The sequence below is a fragment of the Lepisma saccharinum genome, chromosome 2 (genome assembly GCF_977018435.1).
Source record: "Lepisma saccharinum chromosome 2, izLepSacc3.1, whole genome shotgun sequence".
Taxonomy (NCBI): domain Eukaryota; kingdom Metazoa; phylum Arthropoda; class Insecta; order Zygentoma; family Lepismatidae; genus Lepisma; species Lepisma saccharinum.
In genome coordinates this window covers 87,275,183-87,287,822 of record NC_139230.1, presented here as the reverse complement: position 1 = coordinate 87,287,822, position 12,640 = coordinate 87,275,183, and the positions used below count along the sequence as shown (strand labels likewise).

Here is a 12,640-nt window from a genome sequence, read left to right as displayed (position 1 = left end):
ATAAATACTCTTACAAACTTTCGGCTTGAACTGTACATCCAGTAGTCAGGCTCATGAACCATGCTTGTGCTGAAGTTCACTCCTGACCATTGTGTGCTCAGCTGTGAAAGAACAAGTGTGTATCTTCTTGTGCTTAGCATGGTGTGGGGCCAATATGAAAACAGAGTAGCCGTAATTGCAGTCACTCACTGAGATTTTCCAGCCCCTAAAAATCCCAAAGATCAGCAAAAGGTTTGTGTATCAGACAATCCAGAGATTCACTGATACTAGTAGCATGAAAGATCGCCCAAGAGTTGGTCGACTTCAGACCATATGAACAGCAGTGGCTGTTAAAGCAGTGGCAGCTCGCATCCACCGAAATCCCATCTGGAAGCAAGTGATAATGGTACAGGAGCTGAACATTTCACAACAATCAATGTTCAGGGTACTTAATGAAGACCTTGGAATTGGAGCTTACTGGTGGAGTACTGGAAATTTCCTGATGACACAAGTGAAGAAGCAGAGGGAACTGAAATCGAGATGGCTCCTGCAGCGGTACGTTGCCAATGGGCATTGCAGGATTCTCTTCACTGATAAGAAATTGTTCACCACTGAATAAAGTTTTAACCACCAAAATGAAAGGGTGTATGCTTCAAACTCTCGAGAAGTTTGTGAGAAAGTTCCCAAAAATCAGAGATGCTGCCAGCCCCCCCCCCCCCCCATCATGGTTTGGTGGGGGGTGAGCTATGAGAATTCCACCAGGCCTCCCTTTTTAGAAAAGAGCTTAAAAGTACATGAGGAAAGTGTCCTGGACCCTCTCGTGACACTGTTGAACCAAACAATGTTTCACAATGAATCCTGGATGTTCAAGAAATATATTCTGCCCCAGCTCATAAGGCAAGGATGACACAATGGTGATTGGAGACCAGTGTACTCAATTTCATCTCCACTTTTGATTGTCCATCTGATAGCCATGATCTCAGTACCTTGGACTACAAACTGTGCCCAGAGCTAGAGGTGACTGTCTGCAAGAAGAGGCACCCTACAATTGAAATTTAAAAGTGCTCCTTGATAGCAGCAGGGGCAACCATCCGTGCTGCAATAGATGCCTGGCTAGGGAGACTTTGAGCTTGCGAGAGGGCAAAAAGTGTGCATTTTGAAAACTGATTGGTGCTATTTGTGTGTAATATACGTAAGTGTAACATACTAAAAGAACATTTTAAAATCTGAAACCATATTGAATTTATTCACAAAATAGTGTGTAACAGTATGTATGGCCAGACTAGGTATATACAATTATTCCATTGAAACTCAACCATACCAATCTACATCCAGAGTTTTATTTTAAATATTCTTAAGTCAATATATGAGATAATCTGGATATTGAAATACATGTCATGTAATCACAAAATCTATTTTTTCATACAATATTCATGCAAAATTAATGACAAGAATACGTTTTACATAATTTTCAGGATATTCAGTCACTGTGAACAGGTTACATGGAATTTTGCAGACCCTTTCAAATACCTGGACTGTGGAAAAGTACAAGGCAGTATCAGTAATTAAATTCAAACTATCTTTTGATTCCAATGCATTGGTATCAGTATTAGGTCAGCCCTAGTTCAATGCAATATTACTGTGGTCCTATAAACAATATTGGAATATTTATATGAATAAATCTTCTAACAACAAAACCTTGTTAATTGAACAAAGTTTCTAATAAAACATATATATTTCATTCCAAATTATGTAGGTCTATAAAAAATAATAATAAATAAAAAATAAATTTCACTCAAAATTCCTCTTCCACAAGCCCCTACAGCCCCCACAATAAGCCAAAGTGAATACATATACTAATACTGTTATGAGTTGACAATTGTGGAAAGTAATGTTAAAAATTCATTTGATAATTACGGACACTTCTGGGTTGTAATGTTGTAATGACCCCATTGACTTTATATAGTATCTATGACTGTACATCGCATATTTTTGTTAAAAAAAGGTATTGTATGATACTGAAAAAAGCAGCATTAGTGCTTACAGTTATTTCTATCAAACAGTACACTAGAAACTTGAATTTCACAGGTAATATTGTTCAATTATATACCAATATACACGGTAAAATTCATAAATTAAGGGATTGCATGCTCCCAGTGACGTTGTTAGGGGGGCCCAGGGAGCACTGGTTCCCCGAAATGTTAACGTGGTCCCGGCAAACTGTTCTACATTTGCAGAAAATTTAACTTTGATGACAAATATTGCAAAATAGTATTTTTTGTAAATTTTGATTTTGGTTTGAAACACTGTTCTTGAATTTGAGTGGCAAGAACTCCAAGAAATACATTTCTTTCCCATTTGTCTGCTTCTTGCTTGTTGAACACAAACAGATGTACTGCTAGAATATGCTGTTAACGATTTTATGGCCCGCCCCTTTCAGGGAAGTTGGAGAACTTTTGAAAATACACTTTGCGTTCTTGCACACCAGGAGCCTAAGCCAGGTCACCCCTCTCCCCCTCCCACAAACATCTTCTCTTCATCTGGCTCTGGACTGACATCATGTCCGCCATGCCGAAATGGCGCAAACAGGAAGATTTAGCTGCAGATGGCTAGGACTTTCTGGGTTAATTATTTTATTTTTCAGGAAGGACATCCCCATGCTTTTCAAATTGCAAGAGACACATTTCTACTGTTTGTCCCTTTTCTAGTGCAGGATGAATGACAAAGATGCCGACAGGTTGTTGGCTCCTTCAGGTTCGCACACACACAAACCCTTTTGCTGATGACCTGCAATGGAAGGAAAGGCCATAATAAGCCTTTGTAACGCACCAACTTCACATTGTTCTCGGTAACTTCCCACTCATTTTCAAGAAACCTCTGCCTCTTTTTGTCCTACTCTGCCTATTTGGAAGACAATTGATGACTGTCAACTAGTTTCAAGTAGAGTTCAGTCCGAGCGGTGGTTTCATGGTTAGCTTCTGTAAACGCGAGAAGGTAGGATCACAGAGTGTTTGTGATCTTGTTTTCATACATTGCGAGTAAAATTTCGATTGATTGATTTGGTTTATTGTCAGGCCCATAGCTAGAGGGGGGCAGGGAGGACAACTGCCCCCCTGAGAGCCCTGTGAAAAATACAGAACACATTTCTACCTGCAATTCTCACTAATCTTTACAATTATATCCTGTATTACTCTAGCAACATAACAAAGACACTTATTAATTTTGTGATTTATTAGGGTGTATGGGATTCCGTATAATGTCATATCAGGATTGGGAGGAAATATTCCCTTCCAGATTCAGACTTCGGGAAATGATTTCGCAATTTTCAGTATCTAAAACAGTTGTGACATTTTGAGTAGTCTTGTATTAAAGGTGCCTAATGTGTTCGGATGTTTTTCTTGGGTGTGTTGCTATGAAGTTTGAACTGCTTAAATTTTTGTTTCCCAAGTCTACCTTTTGGTAATAGTGATTCATGTGGTACAGAGAGGGAGTGGATATTTGATTTTTGTTACTTAGCGTTGCCTTTCTGCCACATCTACCTAATCGTGACAATGAGTTATGACGTGAAATTGATGAGGAGACACTCCTAAACAGTGTCGCAACCACAGGAGAGCAGGGGGCATTGCCCCCCCCCCCCCACCCTTGACCTTGGACGGAAGGTCATTCTAGGGGAAGAAAACAATGAAGTAAAAAACAAGACTAGAAGAATCTAAGAATAACAGGACAATTGAATACTCATGATGGAATTAGTTTCCACGTGTTCCTTGCATTTTTCTTTCAGACGGCCAAGGGCACTTGAAAGGGGCACAGAGGGGAAATTCTCCCCCTCGATTTCAAATTTTATACAAATAAAAATACATTTCGTAAAATTTTCTTGCTCGCTCCGCTCACAATGTCTGCTGTTCTTATAGTTCAAGTTCAGAACCATAGCTATGGGGCAGCAGGAGTGGCCCTGGGAGCCAAACGATCTATATGATAAAAAAAAAAAAAACAATGTTAAAGAGAATGCCATGGCACCCTGTAAAATTATTTGTGCCCTATTAAAACAATTTCTTTCTATGAAACTTAATATGAAAATTTAATGATGACACTGTAATCCAAGAAGTCATTGATCAATCAAGGGATTCCTATTTGTTTGTCAAGTGTCAAAGACATGTATTTCAACAATAAAATAATACAATTCACACAATATTTTGTAAAATGGTTACCGTAAACCAAAACATTGTCTGTACTGATGCAAGAGTCTCCCCTTTGAAGGAAGTAGAGTCTGTGCTGGACTAAGGGACCCATGTTTTAATGTTTTAGGAAGTACAAAAAAAAATGTATTACAAATTTTTACACAATTAATCAAAATGTAGATAAAATGTAACTATTATTATTTAATTAATTCAATTTTTCTTGCATAACACAACACAATGGTGTTGTTGGATTCTTGTTAGATTCCTTTGTGCATAACAATCTTGCATACTGGAAACTAAAGGGAATCATCATGAAGCATGATTATAAAGGGCTCCCTTAATCAGTTCTGCAGAGAGGCCTAAAGCTGTTGGTACATATTAATCGTCTATTAACATTATCAACCTGTAAATATAAAGTAGATACAGTCCCTATTAGCCTATTTATGTTAAACTTTATATTCTTTGGCAATCAGGAAAGGTCATTATCGAAATATTGCTATTTGATGTTGCTTGAAGTTTTATTTGTTCGTAGGAGTTTCAAGATATCATTCCTTTTCTGTTACTTATCTCTTTTGGGGAGGGGCAAGTGCGTCTGTGTACCCTGCTATATCTGCTAATGCGAGACAATATATTAAAAATTTGCCCCCCTTCTAGGATTGACTTCTCCCCCCTACAAAGAATTCCTGGCTACGGGTCTGTTTATTGTACTTTGCTTTTCTGCCACATTTGGCTAATTGCAAAGATGGGGATGAGTGATCATAAGATGAAATTGGTGAATGTACACTCACAAACACCCATGCCCAGGCTGGGATTCAAACCAGGGATGTGCTAGTCACTCTACCATGGGCCTCGACCAAGTGAAATTTCAAGTGTGAAGCTGCCAGCTTGTCTTCCTCTTGAAAAAATGGAGAAGGATCGACTGATCGACCAAATGTCCAACACATTGACATTCCGGTGTCCGACTACCACACAGTAGCCCAGGTTTGACTCCCAGGCATGTAATGAAGAATAAGTTACTGTATTTACGCATGTATAGTGCGCATGCGTGTATAATGCGCACTCTGGTTTTGGATGGGTAAAGTTGACTACTGTTCAAGAAGACCTACAATAACGGCTGGGGGTTCGTCGGGCTGATCACCCATCACCCCAACACTGGTCTGAGACCTCCACGCTATAACAGGTGACGGCGGAACAGTGTGGGAGGGAGACCAGCAGTCGGTAGGTAAGCCAAGGCCCGCCATGGGCTGTAGAGCTGAGGGGTTATGGTTAAAGGTGACAAAAAATTATATCTCGTATATAATGCGCAGTACAATCCAGTTTCAAGAAATGGCTTTCTTAGTTGTAGGTTGTAAATCTGTTGCTATGCTGATCAAGAGTGAATGATGTCATACCCATTCAATTGCTCATTCCTTCTTTTTCAAATTGTATGGAATACTGTTTCCATATTCAGAAACTGAAGGATTCAAGCTTTACAACGATATATAACATGATAGGGTTCCGTAAACATGAAAAATCAATGCAAGTGTCCCAAAATCATGGAATGACCCTGTACGGTTTTATGTTGGGTGTTTGAATTATTCTGTGCATAATACGCACCACAGTTTTTGGGGGCAAAAATTTTGGAAAAAAGTGTGCATTATACATGAGTAAATACGGTATGTTTCAGTTTAAGGAAGAAAACAAGGTATGTAATAAGGTATGTAGTCTACACTAGAAATATTACGTTTTAAGCATATCTTTCTGACTTTCTGTGATTTTTCTTTATTTAGCCTCTGCCCACAAATACAGACGCAGCCACTGCTTCTTGACTAGACATACAAATAAAATGAATCCGAAGATATGTAGTGAATAATAGTTACTTACATAATAATATCATGAGATATGGAGAACCAAATTACTTATCAGGCATTTTCTGTTAGTTGCCTATTCTAGTGGAAACAAAACTTTTCTACCCATAAGTGGTGAACTCGGTTCCTGCAAATTCAAGATGGCTTTTTATTATTTTCATTTCTATTTGGGTCGACACCTCTGTGGTGGAGTAGTTAGCAACAGGTTCGAATCCCGGCCTGGGCATGTGTTTTCTTTGTGATGGTCCTTTCATCAATTTAATCTTAACTCATTCTCATCTTCACAATTAGCTAAAAAGGGTCAGAAAAGTGAAGTAAAATAAACCAATCAATCAATCATTTCTATTTAGTTATTTTATGTCACTTTTCTACCTCTTGGTTTAAATGTGACGATCAGATTGAATGATGGCCCGAAGGAATGGTGATGGGTCACACACATTGGTGTATGCAGAGGGGGTTCTGATGGGGCTACAGCTGCTCCCGAAATTTTGAGAAAGTCAAAATTTTCAGATGAAAACAGTAAAGAACTTGGGAAAACCAAAGTGATAAATGCAAACTTCCCTTTAAATGATCCCCATTGCAATTTTTGTTCTTGCACTACTTTTAAAATGAATATTTAAAACGACAAATACTAAATATTTTGTGCTGCATGCTTCCCCCCCCCCCCCCCCCTTCACCCCCAGATCATAGCTATGTAATATCAAGCTTTACAATTCCAGCCTTCTCTGAAAAAAATTCCTGGGTATGCCAGTGGTCAGATATGATGCAAACATACCTGTTCAAGGCCCGAATCTGGAACCTCTGTTTCGTAGCGTGTTACACTCTAATGTCGAGAGTGGAATCCTTTAGAAGAAAAACTGTAAAGTAGGTTGAAAGAAAACAACATTGTACAGTGCATAAAAAGCCATGTTTAGGTCCTCTAAAAGAACTACAATTAGTCAGTATTAATTTTGAGGGACAAGGCCTGTGAAGTGGTTTTCCATTCGGTGACGCGTGGTCATCACATCAAGCCCCATCTAATTTTGAGAGTGGAATTCGCTTCCATATTGCTTTCAAGTACCTCCCCAAATGTCCTCACGAAGTTGGGCCATCACAGAAATTTTGGAGTTCCTACCTTGAACCTATCATAGCAAAGGCAAGAGGCAAGAGTGCAATAATTTTGTTATTTCCATTTGCCATCATATATTAAGTTTTGCACACACAAATAAGGTTGATTTTTAAGAAATTAGATGTGTGCATAAAATTTCTTATATATCATCATCATTCTTCAATGTGTACAATCTGATGCCACAAAAGACTCGAACCTGTCTTATAGAATAGTGGTTAACACGGTCGCCTTGCACTAAAGGGTGCTGGATTTGATTCTGGTATATACTATACACATGAGCTGCCTAGCTTGAACTCATTACACAAACATTTCATTTTCGCACCGTTGTCATACTTGTACACCTGATTTCTGCACTCTTTTATATCTAAACCCATGGAAGAGGTTTTTTTTCTCTACTCTTCAATTTTCTTGAAGCAAATTTACAAATCTAAAGACTAAGGACTAACGACATTGTACTTGGTGTCTGAAATCTAACACAATAGAAAATACATGGATTTACAAAGACTGTCTAGATGCCATTAAGGTAATTAATTTATTCTGCATTTAAATTTCTGAATAATGGAAGTGGATTTTGCAAGTCTATATCCATAGATTTTTGTGGGCTACAGGAGAAAATAATGTTACCTTCCAACAAAAATATATACGTATATATATATATACAAAGGCAGTCGCAGAGAAGGTGAGACAGATTTTTTCGTGGCTTGGCAACACTGCCTATGGTTTCGGCACTAGTCGCGTCATGTAGGATGACTCATTCTGTTTCCGTAGCAACTTGTCACATGTTGCGAACCCACATTAGTGAGTAGCTGTGTTGATTTATGTGGAACGTGTTTCGTTTACCCCTCCAGGTTTTTGTGTATAACATTGCTTTTCACGGTGAGTATTCAAGATGAACAGCGACATTCCATAAAATTTTGTTGGCATTTCGGGAAAAGTGCTGTGGAAACATATGCAATGTTTCAACAGGCATATGCCGATCAAGACAGACTGAGTAGAGCCACAGTATTACCAAGGAGTCATTGAGACTCTGCAACAGCACGTAGCAAAAAAGAGGCCGCATTCGAAGAACTCCTTCATATTGCACCATGATAATGCACGCCCGCATACCACGCGGGCTTTTCAGGATTACGCGACGAAGAGAAAAATATAAATTTTCCCGCATACAGCATACAGCCTGGACCTTGCACCCTGCGACTTTTGGCTTTTTCCACTTTTAAAGGCCACTTTACATGGTCGTCATTTCATGACGAACAAAGAAGTGATCACTGCAGCGCAAGTTTTCTTCAGTTCTCTACCTGACAACGAATTTTCAAAGACATTCACAAAGTGGCAGGAGCGTATGGACACTTGCTTAGCTGTCAATGGTGGCTATTTTGAAAAAGATGTACATCTACTTGATATGGCTGATTCTGAATAAAAATTTTGTGGTTTGTAATTTCTTTGTTTCATTTTAATGATTCTTGGAGGGATCCATGTACTTGCTTGTCTTTTAACTGCTACGCAGTCACGACTTTTTGACCTATTGCGTTCATTTTGGTCTCAATCGGCAGCTAATGAACCAAATTTTCACCCTAGTACATTTGCTAGCCAATGGAGGTCGATGTTTTCCTATACAGGAATTAGTCATATATATATATATATATATATATATATATACACACACACACACACACACACACACATATATATATAGATAGCTTCTATGGTCTATGGTATATTAATAGTTTGTTAGTTTTTAATGGCTTGATAGAAAAAAAAATCTTACGTTTTGCCCCCCCTCCCCTCAAACTGATCAACCTAGCTACGTCCCTGCATGCACCTGTGAAAGCACAAGCATGCATGGAAGAAAGTAACTGACTGACCCTCCCCTCTGTAATCATCATGGATTCTCCCATGTGCAGTAAGGTAGTGGGGAACACAGACACATTCTTCTATTGTTAGTTGTGGTGCTGCTGCAAAGTAAGAAACATGGATTTTCAAGAGCAGCATACGAACATTAAATTTTGTCAGCATTTGGGAAACACAGTGTCCAAGACTTACACTATGTTAAGGACAGTGTACAGTGAGTCTACAATGGTGTTCTCAAAAGTGTTCAAGTGGCATCAGCAGTTTAAAGAGTGTTGAGAATCCGTTGCAGATAAGTGCTCTGGTCAACCTGTCAAGCAAGGACTGAGGAAAACGTTAAGGCTCGGCAAGACCTTTGGCTGACACCAGAGCAACTGTTTTCAAATTTTCCCCTCCTTTCAAAAAAACACTAAGATATTCCAAAATCTGAACAATTACATATGCTCAGAATTCCTTGTAGAAGATTCACTTGAATCTTCATGTAATTTCCTTTTGCTGTTGCATACATATTATCAATAGTTTCATGGCTACAGACCTCTATTACACTATTGATAATATCTAATATGTAGACAGGCGCAAATCACTTTCCAATAAAAGTAATGATTTCTCAAAGGGTTGTCTTCTGTGCTACATACACACATTCAAGTACTTAATTACATAGCTGCATTGCTGGAACCATTATTTTGAAATGTGTGGCAACACTTTTGTTGTGGGGGCACAAGGACTCACAAGAGAGGGATTTGTTTGTGATAAATTCCTTTTTTTTTTTGTTTCTGTTCTTCTAACTGTATTTCTTGTCTGGTCCTTCTATCTTGAATATTATAGTCACATGATCTTGACCACATATGCACCTCCCCCCTAAAAAAGTGTCACAACTAAGGACCCTTTGAAATCATAATTCTCATTGCTCTATTGTGTGTAAATATCTTCAATATAATACTTAATTCACGTATAACTTGTGTCATATGCATAGTTTTGAACTTTGATGAGTTTAATCATATAATCTTTACTTGTAAGAGGAAAAAACACGCTACTGGGTTAGAATTGTTCTGGAAATGAAATAAGAAATTTGCAATGTTTGTGTGGAACAATAAAAGGGTCTGCCTAAAGTTGGTTAAGAAGTTTAAAAAAGAAAGGCAGGATCATGTTGGGAATCCAAATTAAACATGCAAACCCACAACACAGCCAAAATGATCGTTTTTCTTCATTAACCTTTTGAGTCTCAAGGCCATTTTCACCCCCTTGGTGCCCGAGCTGATTTTGAGCAAAATGCAGAGTTTCAATTAAATGAGTGTAGATCAGAGGCTAATTGCCCTAGAGAGATGAGTGATATACCGTTGTACGCGAAATTAACCAGAGATTCAGACTATATGAAATTTATGCAAATTTGGCATGTATGTAGGGAGGGGAGGGGGCTAACTCTCAAAATTCCAAAATTTCGGGGGGGAATGGGGTCCCCGACTCCCACAAGAAAAAAGTACCATGTATCCAAAAAAGTTCATGCCGTATTTTGCAGTGAGACATAAAGACACTGTAATTTCTGGCAAATGTATTTTATTCAGAAAAATAAGCTCCTTCAGCTTCAATTACATTATCCCAACGAGATACAAGCTTATAAATCCCGCCTTTGTAAAAGTTCTGGTCCCTAGGAGCAAAACAATTGTCCTATGACCTGCGTGACATCATCTCGGTTTAGGAACTGTTGCTCACGCAAATGTTATCCATGGCCAAAAACAAGTGAAAGTCAGATGAGGCAATGTCCGGGGAATAAGGAGGAAGAGGTAAAATTTCCCAACCAAGTGTGTTGATTACCTCCTTGGTCGCTTTCTCCGTATGAGGTCTAGCGTTGTCTTGAAGAAGGATTACTCCTTTCCTGTTGACTAGTGCTGGCTGCTTCGGACGCAGTGCAGCTGCAACCCTTTGCAACTGGGACGAGTACACCTCGTATGTGATGGTTTTGCCATGCTCTAGCAATTCAAAGTGCACAACACCAGCGCTGGTCCATCAAACGCAGAGCAGAACCTTTTGTTGATGAATGTTTTCTTTGGGGGTCAATGCAACACAACCAGGGGACGACCAATGATGTTTTCTTTTGCGGTTACTGTATAACACCCATTTCTCGTAACATGTCAATATCTGGTCCAAGAATGGGGCTTTCTTGTGGCGTGACAGCAATGATGCGCAAATGGTGAGCCGCTGGCGTTGGTTTTCCTCGGACAAAACGTGAGGAACCCACTTACTGAGCTTCCAAGACTTCCCAAGGTTGTGCAGAAGAAATCGAATGGTTTCCTCCGACACTCCAAACCCTTGTGCAAGTTCTTTGCACGTTTGCTGTGTATCGCGCTCGATGATCTCCTTCAGCAGGGCTTCGCCGATAGTGGCGGGGCGTCCAGCTCGAGGCTTGTCCTGGAGGCTATCATCGCCCGATGCAAATCGACTGAACCACTTTCGCGCTGTGCGCTCACTCACTGATGCCTCTCCAAACGCGGAGCATATCTTTCGAGCAGCGGCTGCAGCATTGCTGCCAAATTTGAACTCATACAGTAAACACGGCCGTAAAACGTTCTTTGACACTGACATGTTCCCTTCAGGATTGTAGTTTCTACAGACCTGCTGTCTATGCTACCGACACGCCTCCCAACTCTGCACTGACTGACGATTGCCGGGAATGTAAACTTCTGATGTCATCCAGACAGGGTTGCCGACACATGCCGTTTGACTTTCACTTTTCGTTCCAGCGGCACGAACTTTTTTGGATACCTGGTACATGACAGTGTCGACATGCACATGGAAATGATCGCTGACATGTAAGGAACACAAAAATATTTGCATTATTATCATATGACCAATGTAACGTGAGTTGTAGCCCCAAAAGAAATGGTTGGCACGCCACTGATTCAAGCTTCAAAATGCAGCGCTACCTTGAAATGACTTTAGCTCAGAGACTATTTGCCCTGGAAATATGAACGATATACCGTTGTACGCAGAATTAATCACAGATTCAGACGATATATAATTTATGCACATTCGGCGTACATATGAAGGGGGAAAGGGGGGAATTCCCTAAAAAATACTTTTAAAAAAATGGGGTTTCTCCCCCTGCCCCTCCCCCCGAAAAAAGGATATGAAAGTTCAAAATGCACATAGAAATTATCGCTGGCATGTAAGAAACAGAAAAATATTTGCATCATTGTCATAGGACCAATGTAACGCGAGTTGTACCCCTGAAACGAAAGGCTTGTACGCCACTATCTCAAGCTTCGGAATTGAGCGAAATGCAGAGTTACATTGAAATGACTATAGCTCAGAAACTAAATGCCCTAGAGATATGAAGGATATACCGTTGTACGCAGAATGAATCACAGATTCAGATGATATATAATTTATGCACATTCGGCGTATATATGGAGAGGGAAAGGGGGAAATCCCCTGAGAAATACTTTTTTTAAAAATGGGGTTTTTCCCCCCCACCGCCCCCCCAAAAAGGGGATATGAAAAGTTCAAAATGCACATAGAAATTATCGCTGGCATGTAAGAAACAGAAAAATATTTATATCATTCTCTTATGACCAATGTAACGCGAGTTGTAGCCCTGAAACGAAAGGCTTGTACGCCACTGTCTCAAGCTTCGGAATTGAGCGAAATGCAGAGTTACATTGAAATGACTATAGCTCAGAGACTAA

General features: G+C 39.6%; 2 protein-coding genes across 5 annotated transcripts in view; both read right to left on the bottom strand.

Annotated features, from left to right (window-relative positions):
- Positions 1–12,640, bottom strand: part of LOC145984086 (uncharacterized) — a 129,974-nt gene that overhangs the window by 73,043 nt on the left and 44,291 nt on the right. The gene's annotated exons all lie outside the window — the stretch shown is intronic.
- On the bottom strand, positions 10,650–11,537 carry LOC145982939 (histone-lysine N-methyltransferase SETMAR-like). Its single transcript, XM_083116236.1, has 2 exons — positions 11,198–11,537; positions 10,650–10,924 (listed from the first exon to the last, which is right to left on the bottom strand). The coding sequence occupies exons 1-2, from the start codon at positions 11,535–11,537 to the stop codon at positions 10,650–10,652; spliced, it is 615 nt and encodes a 204-aa protein (XP_082972362.1).